Source organism: Accipiter gentilis, chromosome 31 (genome assembly GCF_929443795.1).
Source record: "Accipiter gentilis chromosome 31, bAccGen1.1, whole genome shotgun sequence".
In the NCBI taxonomy this organism is placed as follows: Eukaryota; Metazoa; Chordata; class Aves; order Accipitriformes; family Accipitridae; genus Astur; species Astur gentilis.
Genome location: NC_064910.1, coordinates 7,769,433 through 7,792,985, shown reverse-complemented (window position 1 = coordinate 7,792,985; position 23,553 = coordinate 7,769,433). Strand labels below are relative to the sequence as shown.

The window sequence follows — 23,553 nt, the reverse complement described above, 5'->3', positions numbered from 1 at the left end:
AAAAATGGATAATTTCCTAAATGCTGTTTACATAGGGACATGGCCACACCAATTGCCATTGACTACGTAGATAGACTTTTGTCCTCTTGCAACAACAGGATGGATTTGGCTGGTCCTAAACGCCTACACTGCAGACAGTCCTGCCAGAAAGATGCATTTCCAGTGCTGGCATCCCTCAGCATATCCGTGACAGGGAGGAAACATAGGCACACACGTCTCCACTGGAGCTACAGGTGTTAACTTGAATTAGCATCGTTTTCCGGCTCAGCCGTATCCAGGGTGATGCTGGAGCATGGATGGGTCCTCCAGGGTGGCACTGGGCCGGGTGGGCTGCCGTCACCCTGTGGGGATCTGGGTGGCGAGCCAGACCAGGCTGCCGAGACTTTTATTTTACCGCGCCGAAGCTGTTCCTGGTGAACTTTCTCAAGGCGGCTCTTCCCCCGAGGTCTCCCGTGCAGGGACGTGGCTTTCTGTTTGTCTTGGCTGGCCTGCGGAGCGGCCGGTTTTGCTCACACCGCTCAGACCCTGCAGGGCCAGCATGTCCCTGTCCCCTCTTAAGGAGGTCAGCCACTTGCAGGCAAACGCTGCCTTCCCTCCTCCTTTGGTGCAGGGCACATGAGTAAAATTAATGAACCTGAGAGGACTGTTCGCTGCCTCCCCGTGCACTGTGTGCAGAGGGTGTCTTCAGCCCCTGCATGTACCTGCTGCCGCAGGGGGATAGTCTTACGATTATTGAAGAAAAGAAAAAAAAAAAAAAGTACTAAAGTTGGGTCTTTCCTTTCGAGATACAGCAGGGGCTGGAGTGTGGAGCCATGTCCCTGGGAGTGCGTTCTGATTGCTTCTTCAACTTCTGTTTATACAATTTTGCAAAATTTTGGCAGGAATCAAGAGCACATACCAGGGTGTTGGCTTTTATGAATCCCATGGGATGTGAAAGTCAAGCTGACTCGATGAACTTTGGTTACATATTCCAGACAAGCACAATGACTCTATTTATTCAGACTTGGCAGCCAGAATGCAGATTGACTCTGTGGGTAATAAATTTTCACAGCCACAAAACTTCAGCGGCAACCAACCTGATCCCGCGCAGAAAAAAATGCACACAAGGAAGCAGACTTGGGTTGCAAAAATATGTTAGATTATTATTCCATGTATGCGTAGCAGTCAGTTAATTTATTTGGCTATTGATTGACGTGAATTGCACAAATGATGCCAGGGATCTTTTTCCCCTTAAAGGAACTACTTTCTATTACAAAATTTTCATATTGTAAAAGGACAAGTAGAGGGAAAAAAAAGAGAATTGTTCATATTACAATTGACAATCTCCTTTTAATATTTCACCCAAGACTGATTTAAGTTATCCAGTGACCTCTACGGAGAAGAGCAGGGTATTATAATGGGGACTGTTTCATGTGCTATGCCACACTTCAAGGAACCAAAAGGCAATAACCACTACAATTCAGTACTCCGAACAATCTTAAGTACAATTTTGACATCTTCATGCTACAAAGCTTCAGATGCTTTCTGGGAGAGACGATGATGAAATTATTACTCTATGTGTTATAAATCAAAATGAATTGGCTCTTTAACTTGCAGATTTATGTTAACTACCTTGGTATCTGTTAATTGCATGCTCTTCAGATATTGATTGGGGATTAAAAAGTATATTTTCTTCAATCTGCATGATGTAAAATATGCCAACAGGAAATTTTCCCCCTGCATATTAGATCCTGTGATCACTGCCTGTAAAATTGAAACGATCAGTTTAAATGGATAAACTATGCTCATTAAAGAGGAAAAATACATTTATGTAATTAAAATTAAGAGACTAATATGTGTGGATAATGTAATTACTATGGGTGCACACACACTCAGCTCAAACCCAGCCTCTTTTGCCTCTCCTGGGTCTGTGAATCTCACTACCTTAATTGCTGGCGCGGAGGGAAGGGTTGGGAATGCCTTGCCCGCTGCCGGTCCCGAAGCTCTTAATCATGTCTCTGTCTTGCATTTGGCCTCCCTCATCCATGGCTCACATTCCCTGGGTCAGTCACAGCCCTCCAAATGCCAGCCCTGGGAGTGCAGAAGCACCTGTCCCTCTTTGCACTGCTTCAGAAACTTTCTGTTCGCTGCTCGGTGATTTCAGACGCAAATGCAGAAATCTCCCAAGTTTTCAAAGTATTTCCCCTAAAGGTCCCCGTTTAGAAGTTAGCAAAATGAAAAGCTTCATGGTTCTTGTACAGCTCGTCTTCAGCTCGTTGAGAAATTGGACTACTTAAGTGAGTCTGATTGCTCAAAGGTTAATTGATGACACAAGGAGTATCTGGGAATCACTCATATACTGTTCCTATTTCTTCATCGTTGATTTCTTTATTTCCTGTTCTCAAGCTCAGGAGGAGATCTGAGATTAAAGAGCCTCAGAATTAGGAAGTAAAAGGAAATGGGTTCTCCCACTGACATTTAGACACAGATCCATGTTGTAATCTGTGCATTTATTGGCAGAGGAGTTCTGTGTTATTCTTTTTTGGGCCTTTTTCCTGCTAGGTAGATGGAAACATAGTGTTCTGTTTATCCAGCAGGCATGTTTACTTAGGATTGTTCGTTAAGCAAACCTGCAGGTCTCAGCTGAGGTTCTGCAAAGCATTTCATATAGCAGGAGCCAGTCTGTGCCTCCAGGAGATTTTTATCTGTACAGTCAAGTTAGAAAAAAATGTGACTAGGAAAGGAGCCTAAATCACAAAGTAATTGCCAAAGGTTGCTCACACTAGGGCCTGTGACGATTAGAAATGAGTAATGGGATCTCAGCTCTGCTCATTGCTGCGCGGGTGGCAAACTCTGTCTTGGCTCTGTAGAGCTTGTTCGAGGACCGACGTGAAAGACCCAGGCTGTATCAGCTGTACCTTAAAGCTCTGGTTACTGAACGAAGACCTCGCGTAGCACACATAATACTGAGCAATCCAGGCGCATGAAAGATGCTAACAGTTGTTAAGTGGTAGTGCTAAAGCAAAGGTGCCATCTGTGCACGGCAGTACTTTTCCACAATCCCTTCTCTGCCTAAAACTACTCATGTTTTTTTATCTCGTGCACAATATACACTTTCCCGTGTCCTTTTCCGCTTGTTATGAAGCAAACTAGAATTTCAGCTCACTTTCTCTGCCTGTTCCACACTGACATCCATTACGTGGGATCCCATCTCCCTTCCTACCTGAAGGACAAACCATTTTTCCTGACCACTGGCTCCCCCTTCCCTTCCCACCCAGCCCCTTGCTGCAAGTACCACAGCACCTCCATGTGCTATTGTTATTCTTCAGACATCCCTTCCGTCCCTCAATTTACTTTGCCCTATGCTGTCTATGTGCTGTATTTTAAACTATCTAGACGAGCAGGAAGAGTAATTAAATGTGAAGTGTTTCAGGATGAAATACATTAAACAAAAAGAAATTGTATAAATATGTAGATAATTGAATCTATGTGCTGAATCTTCTTAACACCAAGAAGCTTTGCTCAAAATAGATGAAATCATAGTTTAGTATAAATATTAAGAGGTTTTGATTTACCTGTTGCTTGGAATATGTTGTAAAATAGAGACTTCTAATAACAAGAGTTAAAGAAAACCCTGGAAAAGCTTCATGCCTACATACCTAGAATTATTTGTCTAAGATCCTGAATTTCAGAAGTCTACATAGCTCCAGTTACACTTGACTGAAATAATCACATTTGAAAACCATGTTATATACAGCTCTGGATCCATCTGTGAGATGCAACCAGGGGCAGTACTGCCCTCATATGCACCAGTGAAGGCACGGGACATGCATTTTAGTGCAAGAAGGAAGGGAAGTGGCTCTTGCCCTCTCATCCCCAACCAAAACACCCATGTCAGTACACTGAGAAGGAGAGAGCATGGCATAGCACTGCTTGGCAACAAGGCACTCAGCCAGCCATGGGAAAGTCAAGATCCAGCCCTATTCTAGGGAGTACTTAATTATTTAGACAAAACACAGCAATGTTTTAAGGAAAAACTGGGAGACACCTCCCCCCACCAACAAAACCCAGCTGTCCTCACACATGGAAAACTTTGGCTGACATATCTGCTCCTAGTCAGGTAGTTTGGCGTCGTTAAAACCCAGGCAAATGCCCTAATTGCTGTGTTATGGAGTGAACAAAACGCACAGCCAAGGCTTTCTCTCAGCTGTCCTTAGCTTTCTTACCATGCATGGGCCACACAGAGACAGGACCGAAAATGCTCAGAGGAGAGGCGAGGGCTGGGGGGATGCCAGCGAGGCTCTAGGCAGGTAAGACGTAATAAGCAGCCCAGTGGCTCATCCCTAGGGCCAGCTCATGATTGCAAAGTTTGGCCTGAACCCTTAATCCACAATTCCTGTTTCTCCCCTCCTTGGCCGCTTTTTAAAACAAAACAAAATCCAATCAGAAGGAGACTGATACAAAAACCTTCTGGGTCACATCAAGGTAATAAATCAAGAGCACTGCAGACCGTTCCCCACCAATGCAGCAGTTAGCACACACGGGCTGGCTCCGAGCAGCAACATCTGTTACTCCAGTTACAGTACTGCCGTGTATTTTGATAACCTTTATGTATGTTTTGAAAAAGCATTAGCAAAATATTCACAAGAGCTCAGTCTCGACATGAAACATGCTACAAGTGACATGTTAGTTGTCTGGTTCTTACCTGGTCATTCTCTTCTTCGTCGCTGCTTAACTTGAGGTCATCTTCTAGCATTCTGGAAAGCAAGCAGTAGAATAAATTATAATTTACCAAAATGCTTTAGATCTGATGTTTTCTCTCAGCTACTGTAAACATTTAATAATTTAAATAGAAAGAAAATATATTTCATCCCAATAACTCTGTAGATGTGACACACTGTAATTTTTTCTTATCCAGTTGCTATCAACTAACTTCTTAATTCATTTCCTACTATTACTGCCTAAGGGAAAATGTTTACTAGACTAATAATGGATTTTGCAAAGATTCTTGTTATTACAATCACTGACAAACAATTTTTATATGCTAAAAATAATATTTTTGATGCTGACAGGTCAGTAGTCTCTCTGAAAGGAAAATTTTGCTCCATTTGGCTTTGAGCTTACAAAACAGAAGTAGATATTTACACTGGCAGTACTGCAGCACAAAATCAGATTCAGTGATGTTTCCCAAAGGCCATTTTTAGTTTATTGCATGTTTGATATAAAATTGACATTGACTGAAACAATTAAAACTAAAATATATTGTCTCAGTGCACAAGAGTATTCACAAGGATTTCACTGTCATATAAACATAGAAAATAATGCATCTTTTCTAATGGGGATTTCTTCCTCCCTTCCCATATCCTTTCCTCAATCTGCTTAAACCGGCTTACAAAGAAGGGGAGTTTGTTTTTACCTCTATGCATTTTTTTTACAAACTAGGGTTAAGTAACCAGCAGTTAAAGGAGTTGAAGAGGTGCAAAGATTTCCCCCAGTGCTTGAACGGTCTTCAAGAATGGGACCTATTTTTAAAAAACGCCTCTGTAATAATAATAACAATTCAGAAAGTTGCTAATTTTTCTTGCGTTCTGGAAAAAGAGAATCTGTAATTTCATCTTGACTCCAGAAGAAAGCTTGGTGAGCAATTCAAACACATCCTGTGATGTGGGTGGTCCCTGGAGTGTAAATATCTCAAGAAGACATATGTAGTAATTTCAAACCACCTCCTTGTACTTGTGCTTAGATCTTCCAAGAGCGTGCCTGAAAAGCGTGACTCTTACATGGGCTACATGGTGTGCTGTGTCTTAAAAGAGCACCAAGCCTAACCACCCTCTCTTCAGCTCCTCGCTACACATACAGTCCCTGCCTGTTGCTGCCGTCACAGCTGCTTCCCTATTTCCCCACAGCACCTTTCGGGGAACGTAGGTGTATAAGAACAGGATCAGGGGTCAGAGCAGAAACTCCTACTAGTTCATCTCTTAAAGACTCTTGTCATGCTTTTTTCCCACATTCCCTTCTACTTGTGCCAAGATTTTTCCTCTGTAACACCAACATATCAAATTCAGCAAAATCTCATTGCAATGCAGACACCTCAAATATATAGGACACCCACTGAGTTAGAGGGACTTGACAATCTCACAGCAAGACTTGCCCATGTTTTACCCAGAAATATGCCCACAGGCAGGAAAAAGCTCGCTCTGCTATCTCCCAAGTCAGCAAAACCTCCAGTGGTCCTATCAATGCAGCCACCCGCCAAGTTAATAAGCTCTGCTGAGAAGTGGGCAAATGGGTCAGGTACGAATGACATGGGATATAGCTCCTAGGAGCTAAAATATGTCAGAGAGGCAAAGCTTCCAGTAAACACTGCAAGATCCACATTGGCTTGGGATCCTACCACTTACAGGGATCCAAACAATGTTATAATTGCCCATTTGTTTAGTTAGATCTACTTAGGGCATCCCTGAGAAAATAGTGCTTGAAAATAGAAAGCTCAGGTCTGGGATTGGGCACTATGTAATTACACATGGCAAAATCTGCACTGTTAGTGATTTAACCAGAGAGAGATGTGCTTATTGCGTGAAAAGCAGAGCACCCAGGGTGTCACTGCTTGCTCTCCCGCTCTCTGTGAATTTCTGCTAGTGAGGTGGTAGTTAAGTACACTATTTAAGATTTAGCAATTTAGCTCTTCTCCTAAATGGAAGCTGGAAAATCAAAAGCGTATAATGAAATGTTCTAGGTAGCTCTATGCATTTATTAGTGTCTTGGCTTTTTTGTATCAACATAAAAAAAAAAAAAAGTGTATTGCGAGTCTGTGATTAGAAGCAACTATTATGCTTTGAAGCCTTCAGGTTGTGTGGAGGTGTAAGTGGAGCTAAGGTGAGGCACCAGTAGTGCAAGCGGGAACCATCTACACAAAAGGAACAAGAAACCACAGCGCTGGCCCATCAACCTCTCCTTGCTTGTATGTTTTAGCCCGTCTTTATTTTCCCCGTCTGTTTCTCATTTCAGAAACGCTGCTCTCCAAGAAAAGCACTGCCTGCCCGGGGCTCGTGGCCCCTTTTGGAACCACTGTCAGCATACAAACAATCTCCTAATGCTGGGGATAGGAAAAAACAGGTCATCATAAAATGCTTGCTTGCTTTTTTTCCCTAGAGTGGGATCTGGCCTGCCTGTTCCATGTATTTGTCACAAGGATGTATCAGGTTAAGACAGCTTGCCAATGTAGAGGTCTACATTGTAAAGGCAGGAGCTGTGCAGGTATAACCTCCATGACTAAAAGTCTTCACTGGTTCCCAGGTTGCTTTCGCTGCCAGGTGAGGTGCTCAGCCCTGATCTACAAAGCTACAGCCAGAGCAGGACAGACTGTCACCTGTGTCTTCAGCTTCACCTGCCAGCACTACTGGAGAAGGAGGCTCCTTGGACCCCAGGCAGCTCTCACAGCCCAGGCTGAAGCACACCCTGGGTGAGGAGGAGGCATTTGTGTGATAGGGACTCCAGGCTGCAGTAAGCATCTTAAGGAAACTAGATCAGTTTTGAGCCTGGATGCTTCTGAGGAACGCTTCTCCTCAACAACTCATTTCCACCATGACAATGATGGTGGTTAAAAGAAAAAGTCCATAACTGGACCAGCAGACCCCGCTTGAAGAGCGGGAGAACAGAAGAGAAGAAAAATACTTCAAGCTCACGAGAGGCATTACATTAATTTATAATTTATCTGAAAAGCACTTTGGCACAGATTCAGCACAGAATGAGCTTTGGTAGACCCCATGTTAGCAGAGCACTTCAGATCATGTTTAAATCAACCCCTGCTCAGGGTGGAATTTCTTTATATATTCTGGCAAACTAGTACAAGGACGGACACATACAAGCTCATGTACAAGAACAGCCTTTTCGACGCAGCTTATTTATAGCTATTTTCTATAACACCTTTTTCAGAATATGCAAAATCCAGGCCAGTGTGTGACATCGTCCATGGGCTTTAAGATTTTTTGAAATGGACTTGGCTTTGATGTGTTCGGGCGCTGGTAAAAAGATAAATATAACTTTGTAAAGAAAAGCTAGAAAAATGAAGTGGTACTTGAAGCACCCCTGAAAAACATACACCACCACTTAGGGCTTCTGCACTTGAAAAGAGTGCATACGGTCAGGAAGTCACTTTGCAGAACCTAATTACACATTTTAGTGAAATCTCTGTGAGGTCGTGGAGGCAGCGAGGGGTGGGAGGCTCGGGTGGGAGCACTCACTCCACTCTAATTAATGCATTTGTTCCTTTCTCCGCAAAGAACGTGACAGGTAGAGACATAATGAAAGGAAATGAGGATGAGTTTGGGATATTGAGAAATGCCTCAGCAAGCCAGCAGGTTTTTTTTCTCCCGTAACCAATTAAGGGGTTGCAGCCTGGGGTGCTGGGCCAGTTAGGGTGGGAAAGGAGGGGGGGTGAGGGCTTACTAACATGCAATGGAAAATAAACAGTAAGTGTTCTAGAGGGCATCGATATCCAACATCTGCCAATTTCAATGTGACTGCGTGTCCAAATCTCCTACACAGCTTATCAGAAAGCCTGACCTGTTTTATCTGGGGCCTGCTCACTGCGTTGGTTCAGTAGGTTACTGGGGCAGGGTGACCATGTGGGGCACTGCAGAGGGACCCTGTGGGACTCTGCAGAGGGACCCTGTGGGACTCCTGCTCATCCCACCATGTCCAAGGGCCAGGAGATACTCCTGGTCAAAGGTACCTGGGGTTTGGGATAAGAGGCCATGGCAGGCTGCCCGGAACCACCTTGCTCAAAGGGAATGGTCAAGTCGTGACTTGCAGCTTCACTGTTTTGTCTGCGTGTCTTTTTTCCTGATTTGTTGTTGCTGGAAAGCCAAGTCCCAAGCAAGGATTATCTTCAGCCCCAGCCAGAGTCCAGGACATAGCAGGAAGACATCCGGTTTCCCCTCCAGGAAGTAACATCAAAGTAACATCAAGTTTCAGGCGTGAGGGTAGACCCAGGGCCCAGGCCAAGATTTTTGGCTTTGAAAGACCTGGAGGAGAAGGAGGTGCTGGGGAAGGAGACCTCGACAGTGCAGTGTCTGGGGGAGGTGGTCTTCAACAGCCATTTGGGAATCAGTTGCAACTTTTAACGTCTGGAGCCAGTCTGAAACTCTTCCAGTGTAGCCCTACTTAGGAGGATATCTATTTTCTTCCAGGGTGAAGACACGGCCCCACCTGGGAATTATCCTCCACATCTGCTGGTGCACGGGAAAGAAGCACCTTGCGTTTTACTTTAATCTCTGATACATTTCACATTCCTTGGCCTAATGAAGTCTTTCCTTCCCCCCCTGCAAGTTACTTATTGAGGTGTAACACTCTCAAAAAATGCCTCTGTGGTTTTGGTTTATGATTACAGAGATTCCCTTCTGGCACATAAATCAAAGGACAAGATAAGAGGCCCTGAAGATTTTCAAGAGAGGTTATGAAAATGAGGGGCAAAACCCTCCTTGTGTCCCTCTGGTGGTCTAAGCTACTATGAGATAGGGTCTTCATGATAATTTTGATAACTAGAACCAAAAAAACAATCGAGATGGGAAAGCAAAAATATTGATAGCAATTAAATCATTAACACTAATGCTTTAGGAGAGAACATGACAATGGTTTGCAAGCCTGGGGCACAAATATATGTATGTTGCAATTGTCATTTAAATAAATTCAGAAGTCACCATCTTCGCAATTTGTGAAAGATCTCATGAATGTGTTAATCTGATCAAATATATTGTTTCATTTTAATGCTAGGCCGCATCTCAGTCAGAATACTGTGTTTATTACAGACTTTTGTGATTTCTGCTCATTATGTAGGAAAGGAACTTCAGTAGTGGAAAAATACTTTGCTTTTAGCTGAAGAGGAACCCCACAAAGCAAAGACTTGTGATGAAATATGAAAATCAGATAACTAAGTGCTCATTCGACTTTATGCCACCACAATGTTTCATCTGAATAAGACTGGTTTTGGAAAATTATCTTATTTTTTTAATGCAAAATATTGACTTTTTATTTTCTTTCCCATAAATGCATAGTGACCTTTCAAGAACTGGACATTAGTTTCAATATTACCAGAAACCCAGAAAGAAAACAGATATTATTGTGAGTAGCAGTATGCTAGAAGGCTCTCAGACTGGCTCCAGATGTTTAAAGTCACAATTGATGCACTGATATAGGAGAAGAAAAGTATTGCTTCACATTGTAGAAAAACAAAACAAAACCTTCCTGGAGGCACAACACTGTGCAAGACCTTTAACTCTTGTTCTCAGCAAAACGAGAGAGAACTCCAGGTGGGAATCTGCCATTCCTATCCAGACTGTGCCCTTATGTTCCCGGGATTATTTCAGCCACAAGTGCTCACATATGTAATATGACTTAAGCTCCAATAAGACAAATGTACCTTCGGTTTCTGGCTGTCTTTAGTTCCTTTCTAAGAGAGAAATGCAAGGAAAAATATGCCTGGTAAGAAGTACGGGGAATTCATAAGAAACAGATGAACATGTTTCCTTCCTTAAAAACCAAGGGAAAAAAAAAAAAGGAAACTAATGTTGTTGCTATTACCTTGGTTACTTGCACATAACAGATGGCCAGTTATATTTGCTACTTACCTACAGCCAAAACAGGTATTTCAAATAGCTTTGTTTACTAATCCTAAATATAGGAGAAGCTGTTTTTATACAGTAGTAATTTTTAATTAATTAGATTCTGATTGCTGAAATTATTTTTCACTTTAGTGCTATAACTGATGCAAATGTTTCACTTTAAAAAAGCTCATGCATTTATATTATCTGAAAAGTGTAGTATTTATTCGTGTTTTATATGAAATAAAGTCAAAAGCTTATGGATTGCGGTAAACAACTAGATCAAGAGGATATTTTATAAATGCTGTAATAGAGCTTTCAGCAGGCTTGTAAGACCTCTGCAAGCACTACTTGCAGCATCTAAAATTCACTCTGAATATATGATGTTTAAGTTGTAAAAACCCCTCAACAAACAGTTTGTGCAAGTTCTGCTACACAGAAACATGTAGGAAAACATGATTATATAGAATACCGTCAAATCTAATTAAAAACAGAGGGAGAAGGCCAGTAAAATCAGGCTGGTGAAATATTAATGTACTTAATGCTGGAATGAAGCATATATATCAATGTGAGATTTAATTCCAGAGTGTAGAATTTAAATGCCTGAAAAACGGACTCAGTCTATAGAAATAGAATTAGCAATTCCAATAAAAAATAGATGCTCTGAAGGAAAAGTTTTCTGTCCTTGGCTTAAATCCATCTAGGCTGGTCTGCACTGCTCTCCAAAACCATTTAAACTGGCTAAATGCTCTGCTAAATTTCCATTACACCGACGGTCTGATTAGAAATGCAAGGCCGTCCTCTCCGAGTGATACAGCCATCACTCTCTCCTATGAGCAGAAGTTGAAATAAGGTTTCCTCTGCAGCAGCTGCCCCGGTGAGCGACTGTGTTCACCCCAGTGATCACCCCAGTGATGTTTTCCCCCTTTAAAGAAAAGGAAGACAAATGCAATTGAATGATACCCTGATTTTTCTACCTCCTTGACAGGGTGGCAAGAAAGTGCCCCACAGTCCACAGTGCTTCCCAGGAATGATGCTTGGGCAGAAGGACCCAGAGTACCTCCTTAAAAATGGCAGAAATTCTTCAGAAAAGCGGAGAAACGAACCTGTGTGAGTCTACTCCCTGAGCAAGGAAGCCACCTAAAAATGCACAAATACTCAGAGAGAGGGAAGAGTGATGAGCAACGTACTGGTAGCTCACGCCTAAGCACCCGCCTAAGTAGTCCAATCACTCTCAGGATTTACCCAAGTTTCATGGCTAATCATGCTCTGTGTGACAGGAGGAAACACATTTGGGGAATAAAAGTTTTGAATGCGCTGCTCGCAATTTTCCAATCCATTTCTTGCCTCCCTGCCCCTGCTCCCCCCAGGCTCTCAGGGTGAGATTAGCCATTATTTACTAACTCTCTGCCTTTGATTTCCTAGCAATTGCTGATGCTGCTCTCTACAAAATATTCATTTCAAATGCGAAATGAAATAAGAGTTCATGAACTGCACTACCACCTTGTGTGTCAGCCGTTGTGGCAGAAATCTTGGGGAATTTGATGGCTCTGAGAAAGAACTGCCACTGCCAAGTCTCCCCGCTGAAGGGGCAGCATCTGATTTTGTACTCGGTGATTATTTCCTTACAAATAGCCTCTTTCAGCCTCTAATCCCCAGCATTACAAGCATCTGTCCTCATGCTGGAATCATCATCCCACCCATTTGTACTCTCGTGCTTCCTTGCAGATGACTACAGTCATCTGTATAACGCTGACCGTTCATTTAGCAACGTTCATACCCAAGGCTGTGGTGGTGTTTATCCCTATCTTGCTGGTCGGGCAAGGGAAATGAGATCGTTTAGGCTAGAGGTTCTCATGAGAAGTGTCTTGTATGAACTTTGTGTTGGTTTCTTTCAAGCCTCCTTTGTTTAAGTGAGGCTGAATTATTAAATCATTGAGACTATTTGATATCCTGCTCCATCCTCACTGTTTCTTTCTCTGTCATTCTCCACAAAGTTTTACCATTGGTGAATATAATTTCCTACCACATCTTAGTTGACAGCTCCTCACAGAATGAATTCAGCTTTGGTTGATAAGAACTTACATTTCTTTCGTTGAAAGTAAAACATTAAACAAAAATAACTATGTTCTTATCCTTCAGTTCCTCAGTGGTATTAAAGGAACCCTATTTGGGTGCCCCCCAAAATTTGTGTGCAGTAGGACGTGTCAGGCAACCTGTCCTTAAAACTTAAACTTTCTTCTTTGGCCTTTTGGCACATTGCACATTAGCTGGCTCCTGGGGTTTACCCCACATTTCAAGGTACATCACAAATGACCCTCAGATTTTGCTAGCCAGTGGCCCTCATGGCTATATGGTAGCAGGGGAGATCTGAGGCTTAAAAATACTTGTATCTAGGGCAACTGATTTTAAATATTTTATTGTCTCTAGACACTGTTAGCTTCCTGCCTGTCTACTAGGCACCCTGCTTTTTCTCATATAAAAAAATATTTATTGACTCTAATATTATTAACAGCTTTAATATTTCCAGCTAATGAGGGGCTATTGCTAGAATTTGTTTATTGTTGTTGTTTTTCATATACCTTAAGAAAACCCTTATTCTCATTGTCCCTGAACTTTCCTCTTCTATCCTCCACTCCTTTTATCTGTCTTCAGTATTCTATAATTTCTCTTTTAGATTGATTGTTATCTTCCCCTTTCATGCTACATGTATTTTATATTTAATCTCTATTGTACAGACTGCTTTTTCATTTCTAATTGCTACTTTTACTTCACCACTGAAGCCGAGCTAGCTTTCAGCAAAGTTGGGTTCTTGCTTGATAATGGAAATGCAGCCTTTCGCTAACCTAAAAAGCTCTGCGTAAAAATTTCCAAACTTCCTTGTTCCTAGGTCTTCCTACCCTATCAATTTCTGGTCAACAATTTCTTCCACTTTGGGACACCAGTGTTTCCTTGTTTGGACTGTCCTTTATTTGTCTGCCTTGGCCATAATCTAGTTTGCAGGCAACCATGTGCTTCCCATCCAGTGACCAATTTATCTTTATTCAAAGCAGGGGTGAGTATATCTGGTGAAATGTCCTCAGTGCTGGAAAAGTGCCACAAAGACCATCCACAACCTTTATTTTAATTTCATGGCCAGCTGTGCTGGACCTCTGGTGGTGCCTTTGAAACTAAGACCTCTGGTATCCACCGGACGAGTCTGCCTTCGCTTCACCGATCGGTGCTGACAGAGCAGCCCCGTCCCTTCCTGTAACTGGAGTGGATATTCAGTGACATTCTGGCTCCGGGATAAAGAAAAAGATTACTCAATATCCCCAGCTGGAGCTTTTAATCTCAATAAAGGCTAGAGGAGGGGAGGATCGGGCTAGTTCGGTCCCTCCCAATGTCACAGAGCTGACAGGCAGGTACAGAGAGGCTATTGCAGAATATATATGTGGCACTGAGCGGCAGGATGGGAACATATGGGAGCTATACCTCCCCCATAACCTCCCGAGCTTCAGCCAGCAGAAGCATGGCTGTGAAAGACACACCAGGACCCCCAAAGTTTCCAGCATTTCCCTTTAAATACTTTTCCTAGCCATTTCCTGGAAAGCCACTATATGTATTTTACTCAGTCCCGTCTGCAATACTTATAGCTTCATTTAGTTTTAATATAGTTATAAATGGGCTGTAGCGGCCTGCTTCTTTTAATAACTAAGTAAATGAAACCCTGTCTGTAATAATAAATGAACCATCCATCTGGGAGGCCTCCAGTAAAAATTTCAACAGGTATTTATTGCTCCTTTATGTAAACAGTACTCTGGACAATACAAGTGATTATACTCTCTGTCAGCCCTGTCAGGAAGGAGACAGTGTAGTTTTGGATGAAGTTCCATAGCGTACACTCTGAATTTACAGGTTTATTTGACTAGATGGAGAAAAAAAGATTAAAACAAGCAAATAAACAGACAAGAACCCAGTTGGCTACTGTGAAAGGGAGCATACTGTTTCATTTAGAGATATGGACTGTGAGGATAAAATACAGAAAATTGACAGGTCTGTGGTGCAACAGACTCCTCACAACCCCAGATACTTCAGACACCTCCTTAAACAAAACTAACCCGCCTGCTCCTGGCAGAAGTGGAACGAGTTTCACTGGAAAATCGACACTTTATGGAGACTTTAAAATAAATTGTGCCCTGGTAGGTTCTCATGGTATGGAAGAGCAATGCCTCAGGAGACTCCCCCACCAGGGCACAAAGGGCGGCAGACCATGCTATCTATCCCCGGGGGCCATCCTTTTCACTCACGGACACTGTTGCTCACACATTGGAAAGGGTAATAGCACGACACTTTTGCAGTAATGAAATTTTAATTAAAAAAAACCTCATTGCCAGAATCATCTTCATGCCACTATTATATTCTGGCTCCTAATTATATACCATTACATTCTGCTATTGTTGAAATAATACAATGTCAGAATATATTGTCAAATAATTAATTCAGCGTGTGGCAAGAGGGAAAAAAAAAGAAGAAACATGGGCAGAAAGACCTGAAAGCTCATGTATGGCCAGGTTGATGTGCGATCACTTGATGCTGAGGAGTCAGCTGCAGAGAGTTCTGTGCATTAAATATGTAAGGGCTGCTGTGATTTTTGTCAAAATTTCCAGCCCTCAAATTTCTGCAGGAACGGGCTTAAACCTCTCCCACGAGCAGGTTTCTTAGAGCCTTTCATTTGCAGCCAAGCTAGGCATAGGGAAAACCACATTTTTTTCCTTACGAGGCAGACTACAAAAGGAAACTAAAGCTCTCGGTCAAAATGCCAGGCAGCATTCTGCCCCGTGGGGCGAATGGATGGCTGCTCATTATGCAGACCTGCACCCCGTGTCCTCAGCTCAGAGAAAGGGGTAGCGCTGCTCCTGAAGGGGCTACCTCCACGGCCAGGGTGTTTCCAACATTTTTACTAAGCTCTGCACACTAACAAACTTATTAGGAGATGGTGCATTAGTGATAGTATTCTCTTTTCTCCTCTCTGCTCTTGTTGTCATCGCAAGATGCTGGAAGGGGAGAAGATAATCCCAATGGGGGAGACATCTCAAATTGATAGCAGTCCCACCAAAATGCGGGAGGAGTTGTCAGGCGTTCCCGCAGATGGGCTGAGGGAGGGAAGGGGCTGCAGGGACAGGGGAGCCGGAGGCAGGCGCCGGCACCTGGGGAGAGCGCGTGGCCGCAAACTTCGCTGCTGGGGGGAGAAAAACGTGCGCAATCCGCAGTGGTCAGGTAATTCCTTTGCTTCACATGGAGCTGCACTGAAGGGATGGTTGCCTACATGGGATCCCATTAATTCAAATTGCATTTCGCAGCGCCGGTTGAGGTGTGTGCTTGGGTTGTCTGTGGGCTTCCTGGCACGGACCCCCAGCTGCCCTGGGGTGCGATGGCACCAAGCACTTCTGGCCCGCTTGTTTCACTTTGAGATAACCCCTTCTAGGAGTTGAAATGGGAAATTCCTTTTCCTTAGAAATAATCTCCTTTGGACATTACAACAGCAGAAATAATCAGCTGATCCTTCAGGGAGGGGAAGGGCTTTACTCCCAGCACTCAGATCCTGCACATGCTGTGCAGAAATACACCACCTGGACTGCAATATATATATATATATATATATATATATATATCTAAAAAAACCCCCAACAACCCACATCTTTTTTTTCCTAACACTTTTTGGACAAAATTATGAAGTTAGCTTTCAAACAGTAAACCACACTATATCTCCTTTCTAATGTCTCTTTTTAAATACACACCAGGGAACAACTCTCATAACTCACTCGACACACGCTATCTTATGAGTTATAGGTCAGTCTTCTACGCACAGAGTGTGTGTTGCACTTCTACACACCATTATGAATTTTCCATCCCTCATCATTCATATCGTGTCAGAATATCTATTGCAAACCCCTGTTTGCAAGAAGGGCTTCTATTTTCCCCTTTCATTTTATCACTGCTCTTAAATTTTCTTCCGGACACCAGCTTGGCATGCTGGCAGTACCATGCTGGCAGTTTCTGAGAAAAAGTCATATTCAAAAATCATATGTCAGGGCCCTAATGTCACTTCCAAAGAAATATCCTTTTTTAACTAATAGGAGTAGTGTATAAAAATGAATTAGACACAATTGTATTCTGATTGCCAAATTCTACCACCCAGCTGCTAACTACCACAACCATCTTGTAAAAAATAATCATCTGGAAGTCTAAATGATGTCTGATAATGCTTTCTGCCATCCTAAATCTTTGGAAATGTTGAGTCATCTTGAGAAAAATGTCGACAATCATTTTTCACAAAGGCTTGAGCGTGGACGAGGCTCTAACTAGTCTTGTGTGAGGGATTTAGAGCCGAGGGGAATTTTCTGACAAATAGTTCAGCCATCAAGAACAGTGTGAGGACTAGCCAAAATGCTTGGCAATTGCTAGATTTGAGAAATGCTTTTCCCTAAATAACTAAAAAAGTTTAATTTCTATGTAAAATGACTAACGTCAACATTTCTGAAATGCTATGCTTTCATTTTTTTTCAAAAACATTATTTCGAACTATGCTTGTATCTAGTGCTGTAACAAGGCTGCCCAAGCACTTTCTGGAGTGAGGTAATCTAAATCAAATGATTAGCCCTGAATGTTTTTTTTCATTTTGCTGAGAAAATGAACACAACTTTTTTTTTTTTCAGTAGACCCATATGATTTTTTATTGTATCAAACAAAATATCAATTACCCACACTGGTTCAGAAGTCAATTTAACTCAGTTTGCAAGGTACTGAAACTAGCCTTGGTTTGAGTTTCATGTGCATCCTCAAAACATACTGGCTTCTTTTATTTTTTCCCAGTCATTGGCTGTAATTGAAGCTTTCTGTGAAATATTTTTTTCTGTCATCAGCTGTCATCAGCTGTCAGACTGCCATCCATAGGAGCAAACTTCTATACCATAGCAGTGTTGTAAGCAAGTGTTAGTATGAACCAAGCATGGAGGAAATGGATTCTCAGATTGTTATATGACTGAAATTCAAGGATTTGGTTTTTTGTGGCTTTTTTTTTCTTTTTTTTTTTTTTTTTTTTTTTTTTTTTTTTTTTTTTTTTACAAAGTCAGATTGGAATTAAGACCGCTTGCTCAAATCTGCTCCATTATACAACTGTTTGGTTGGTTTGTATGTTTGAAATTTGTGATTATCTAATCCTGAGTTCCCAGGAGCTGAATTCTACATAGTGTCCTACAGGATCTACCTACGGCCTCCACCTTTGAAAAAAATGGCATTAAGTATCATTTAACTTGCTATTATCTGATGTCAGATTGAGTCCAATCAAAACAATCATTATTTCAGAAGTACTTTTGGGTATGGAAATAAAATATACAGGACTCAATATTGACAGAGCTGTGGGTAATTATCTGTTTGATATTTAAGTAAAAATAAACCCTACAGATAATAATGTGTTAATTTAGTGCAACTGCAAATAATTTGTAAGCAAATATTGTGTCTATATTATGCAATATATATTTTAAAAAGTCATATATGTGAGGGATGACTCTTGACTTCTAAAGAATTCAATTTAGTAGTAACAATGTTAATGGTCAGAAGTGGATCTCCTAAGCTAAATGTATTGGGTTAGTTTCATCATCAGTGTCACTCTAGTAAAACCGGTTTCATCAGCAATTAATTTAGCCCACTATATTACCTTCAAGGCAAATGATCTTTTACTGATAAGAGAAAATACTTCAGATGTACATGGTTTATCAGGCACTTAAACATTTTTAGTGCACTGAAGACAGCAAAGGTGGCTGATGAAAATGCTGAATAAAATAGGCAAAATGTAGAAGACTGACAATAAAGACCTTTGAAATATGTAAAAAACTTTCCAGAAGTTCTATAAACCTTTAGACTACCTTCAGCAGAGTCTTTATTAGTCTAAAGAAATCATTCTGTATTCTTCAGTGTACTAGTATCCTCACACTAACAGCAGAAAAGTTTTTACTGTTCCAAAGATGCAGCAAACAGCCCTCACTACATGTTTTTATAAATGTCTCATGCTTGAAGTTTATGTGCAATTTAAAGCAGTGCCAGGGAAGAATCAGGAATGAATTAAAGGTCTGCTAGAATTTTCTTATCGATACTTTCTCCAACTCTTCCTTCTAGCTTGAACACCAAAGCACAAGGACTTACTCTCCTTATTGCCAGGATCATTAACTAGTATGAAATAGGACCCATTCTATCAAGCCAGGTAACAATTCATTATCAGGCTGTATTCTATGACACTATTTTCTAGTGAGAGATCTCTGCGCAGGTGCATTTCCCAACACCCTATGAGGTCAAAAGTAAACAAACCTGTGATTAGGCTCATTCAATTGGGAAGAGGAAACCGAGGCAAAAATATTCACTGGTTTTTTTCAAAGTCACACTGTTCAATCAGATCCAGAATCAGGGAGAGAAACTCCAGGTCCCATCTGGGAACACATCGGCATTGCCTCAGACATACCCATGACCCAACATCCTATGCTCTTCAGCCTCTACTTCACCTTTGGAGCCTGCACTAGGAGGAAATTTGAAGTGAAAGAAGGCCGAAGACAAGGTGAGAAGGTAAAGAGGTGCTGAAACAGTATCTTCTGTATCAGAGCATAGCAGAGCTACTGGAGCAGAATATGTCAACATTAGGAGTCTGTAATTCTCTGGCAAATACGCATTCCCACCTGAAATGGGGCAAGCGGGTTTTAAGTAAAGAATGCATTTATTCATCTGTAAAATGTTACAAATAAAAAATAAAATTGTACCGGACGCTTTGAATTTCTTCCAGAAGAACGTGTAACATTTGACCTATTTTGGTATTTTAAATCAAAATTTGATTATTTTAAGCTACATGTGAGAGATCATTCATTCCTAACAAGGATTTGTTATATTGCTTGTTTAGAGTAGGATTAAATAAACTTTTGTCACGCCGGGACTGCTAACTCTTGACGTTCTTTACCGCTACGCTCATGTAGTTATTAACTCCTAACAGCCTCTGGTTTGGGCTGTAATTGCTCCTTCCATTTGTTCTCGTGAGATCTGAAATGGCACTCAGAGGTGCCCTTTAAAGACTTGATTTTGAGTGGAGTTTTTCCCCCATCCTTGTAAAAGTCATGACAATCCGCTCCTATTTATTGTCACGAGATATTAAAAAATACATTTCAGCAGATGCATGAAGCAGCAGCAGATAGATGCCTTCTGCACCCCTGCTTGGGGAGGGGGCCCGCTGCCGGCACAGCGCTCGGAGCAGGGACCGGCTCTGCTCCCCAGCTCAGCACTGGTACGGCTCTGAGACCGGGCAGGCGGGCAAGCATACCCCAAATCAGCCAAAGCCAAGCATGAAAATTGGGTGAAAATTGGCTTGGAAGGGTACCCGTGCCCTCTGGGCTGCTCTGGGGTCCGGTGGTTTGAGGGTGAGCGGTGCCCATGGCTTGCAGCAGCCACCCTGCATGGCTCTTGGGGCTACTTCGGCTTCTGAAGCAACTGAAATACCAAGTACGAAGACTTTTCCCTGCAGCCCGGTCTCTGAGGCTGACTAAGGGTTAAACTGGGATGAGCGGCAAGTGCCCTTCTCCAGCCGCTTGAAACTTGGGGTCCATCCCCGAGGAGTGCCGGGGTGGTGCTTGGGGCTGGGGCAAGGCTTGAAGAGCAAGCGGCAACGGCACCGGGGGGCTTGAAAATGTTGAAGACCCGGGTGAAAGCACACTGAAAGGAGTGCCTAGCTATTTAACAACAAACACGGATATTTAGGACGGAAACCCAGGCCGCAGCCCTGTTTTGGGGGTTCAGGCACAACATGAGCCTCTCAGGAGCGGGGTTCTCCCTCAGCTTTGCTCCGACACTGCTCCTGAGGTGTGAACGCCCTCCGAAACCCAACAGCACGAATTGGTGGGCGAGCAGGCGTTAGCGCACCCCGCGGGGTGTCACCCCTGCGCGCTGGCAGAGTGACAGCAGCCACGCTGGCACCAAGCCGCTCTCCGTCCTCCGAGGACTGTGCCTCATCTGCTGTGCGAAGATCGAAACCCGGGAAAGAATAAGGAGGAAAGTACGAGCGAGAGCGCACTTTGTGTTTTTAATTATTAGCATCTTCGGTGCTCTTCAAAGATGGTGATGCTGCCGTACCGCATTAGCTCCCTGTATAGGTAATGAATGGGAGCTGCATGCTGTGAGCATTAGAGCATCAACCTCAAAGAGATTTAGGGGGAAAAAAAAAGCATTACACACACTGAAAAATAAATATATGCAGCCTGGCACATTCAAATATGTCTCTTCTTCTGAATGCTGATTAATGTTGCATCAAATCACAAAAAAAATAGCCCCTAAGGCTCATTTTCCTATTTGTAAAAGGGTAATAATGATTAGCTTTACCAATGTTTGTAGCAGGCTTTGAGGGGGGTTGTGTGTTCAAAAGAAATACTAATGACTAGAGGAGGTCGTTAGTTTGGGGATATTCTGCTGGACCAGCACCAAATCTCCTACGACACTTTCTGCCTAACAAATCATACAGCAAAGAGTGGACTTTCATCTGCGTGAGCTTCAGGCATATTTGAAATTACTTAAATGAGTGTAATTGCAGAGTAAATTTATTCCACTGTTTTATAGCAGTTTCCATGCTCTGCCAAAGGCAAGACCGGGGAGCCCTTGAAGGACAGGAGGCTGCTGAGAGGGTTATATTTTGTCAGGTCTTCTCCACTTTTCTACACCAGAGGACTCACATCATCTCAGCAAACACCCCATCACACAGGACCACCACCAGGCAGCGAACCCCTAATTTACGCCACTGGCACTTGGTCTCAGCACCTGATGAGGTGCTAACTGTAGCAGATCTGTGTGACAAGACTATAGTCCTAGAGGTAATTTCCTACACCTTATTACCACATAATAATGGCCTCTTAACAACCAGGCTAATCAAGAATTAATGAGGCACTAAAACATTTTAAGGAACAATGAAGGATTTAAAAATTTCTCTTATGTGTTTTATTTAAAAAGCAATTCATTTAACAGTTACTGCCCTTACTTTGGAGTCATATAAAAAGTCTTGGTACTTATCAAATGTAGCAGCTGAAAGGTTTTATTCATTTATCAGTTATTTACTTATGTGGGGCTGCACATAACTAGAGAACCGAAGGAAACCTAAAGGGAGCAGAACCAGATTTGGACCCCATCCACCTCCCTCATGTCCGTACGTCCGTCTGTCCGCTCAGGCACTCCCCTGCTCTCACACGGGAAGCCTGTTCGTGAGACAGTGAAGTGCGAGACCAAAAATATAACAAAGCCAGCCCAAATTAACGATTGCCAAAAGGGGATTTTGCATTATCTCTGGAAAGCTAGGACTGTCTTTTTTTTTTTTTTTTTTTTTTCAGGAAGGGAGAGTGCACTTTAATGGGCGAGCCATCCTTGATGGAAGTGTTTGAGAAACTCAGAGTGAAATAAGTGGGAAAAAAGTAGGGATAATTTACGCTAGTGAAGGATTTCATATCAGTGACTCAAAGCTGAACTAAAGCATGAAAACATGTGCCTTTACCATCAGCCTGGAAGGGATAATCAAAGCAAAAACACATTCAAATTTGACTTATTTTTTAAAACTTCCTTTTCTCATGAAAGGGTGGGGGATATATCCTGGTTTGCTAAGAAAATCCCCAAATAGATCATTCTGTGACAGATAACTGTTATGATTATTAATTCCACTGCTGACATTGAAATTAAACTGATTCCCAACATAATGGATGAGTAAATAGCACATCAGAAATTCTCAGATGTTTCCACATTTCCTATGCAATCAAAAGAAGAACTCCCTCATTAAATAATACACTGACAGAAAAGGCAATTTGATTAAATAAACCTATCTGCCAATCATGCTGAAAGTTATAAAAGGAAAGCATTTTGTAGCTAAGTAAAACTTTTCTCCATATTAACATCTCTCTCTGTTTCTTTGGTGATTCTTAAAAGAGAAGTAATGGAAAACTATGTGCCCCAAAGGAAGATTGGGGCAATACCTGGGCACCTGACAAAGGAATTAAAAGTTAGTCTTCAGCCCAGTGATTGACCATGAAGCAAAAGTGACATGATGGAGGAATCAAGGGACAAAGGAGAAAGCAGCAGGTGATGAGGCATATGCACCAAAACAGGAACCTGAGCCACTGTGGGTATATTTGTGTATGCCTTGTTACATATATCTCTTTTTTGTTCTTTTTTGTTTTTCAGGAGACATGGTGACATGTTTTGTGGGGCAAAAGTGGAGAAGAGGATGGCCAGCAGAGGTGAAAAGCAAGGAGAAATGAGGCTGCAGGTGATGAACCTGACAAAACCAGGGATGGGACAGTAGGAAAGCAGCAGAAAGGGTGCAGCAAGAAAGAAAAAGGAAGGAAGGAAAAGCAGAAGGTGTGGATGGCATGGGATGGACAGCAGGTAACAAGACAGGGAAAGAGAAATCAGAAACTATCCTGTGCACAGGGTCTGAGGTGCCCGAGGATACCCGGAGAGCGGGCAGGGATGTGGGGCTGCAGAGGGGCTCCCCAGGGTTTGTGCTACCTGGGTCCCCTCTGCCCCATCCACAGACCCCCACTACTAAAGCAGCAAACGCGTATTCTCCTGTAGCAGCAAATGAGGCCACATATTACCCAGCTGGATTCCAACAACGACGGGGTTAATTTTTCGTGCTATTTAATTTCATCGACTCTGTGGGCTGGGGAGAGGGTAAGAGTTGTGTAACACGGTGTGATGGGTGGAAAGTCTCTGAACGTCACTGGGTCTGGTGGCCAAAGATGGGAACGGGGCCTGACGGCTCCCTCTCCTTGGCTTTGGGAGGCAGCAGCATCTTAGGACATCCAATACTTAATTAACTGAGCTGCAGAATTGCTGGATAAGATTCATGCAGTTGCTTCTCTGTTGGAAAGCAAGAGTGTCAGCCTGGACTGTTCTGTTCTTGGTGAGTCTTTAAAGCTAATGC

The 23,553-nt window shown here is 42.5% G+C and overlaps 1 protein-coding gene across 1 annotated transcript in view; it reads right to left on the bottom strand.

Annotated features, from left to right (window-relative positions):
• AFF3 (ALF transcription elongation factor 3) overlaps positions 1-23,553 on the bottom strand; it is a 327,940-nt gene that overhangs the window by 86,372 nt on the left and 218,015 nt on the right. Inside the window, exon 8 of the mRNA XM_049834235.1 lies at positions 4,685-4,736. Coding sequence (XP_049690192.1) covers positions 4,685-4,736 — 52 coding nt within the window. The remainder of the gene's footprint in view (positions 1-4,684; positions 4,737-23,553) is intronic.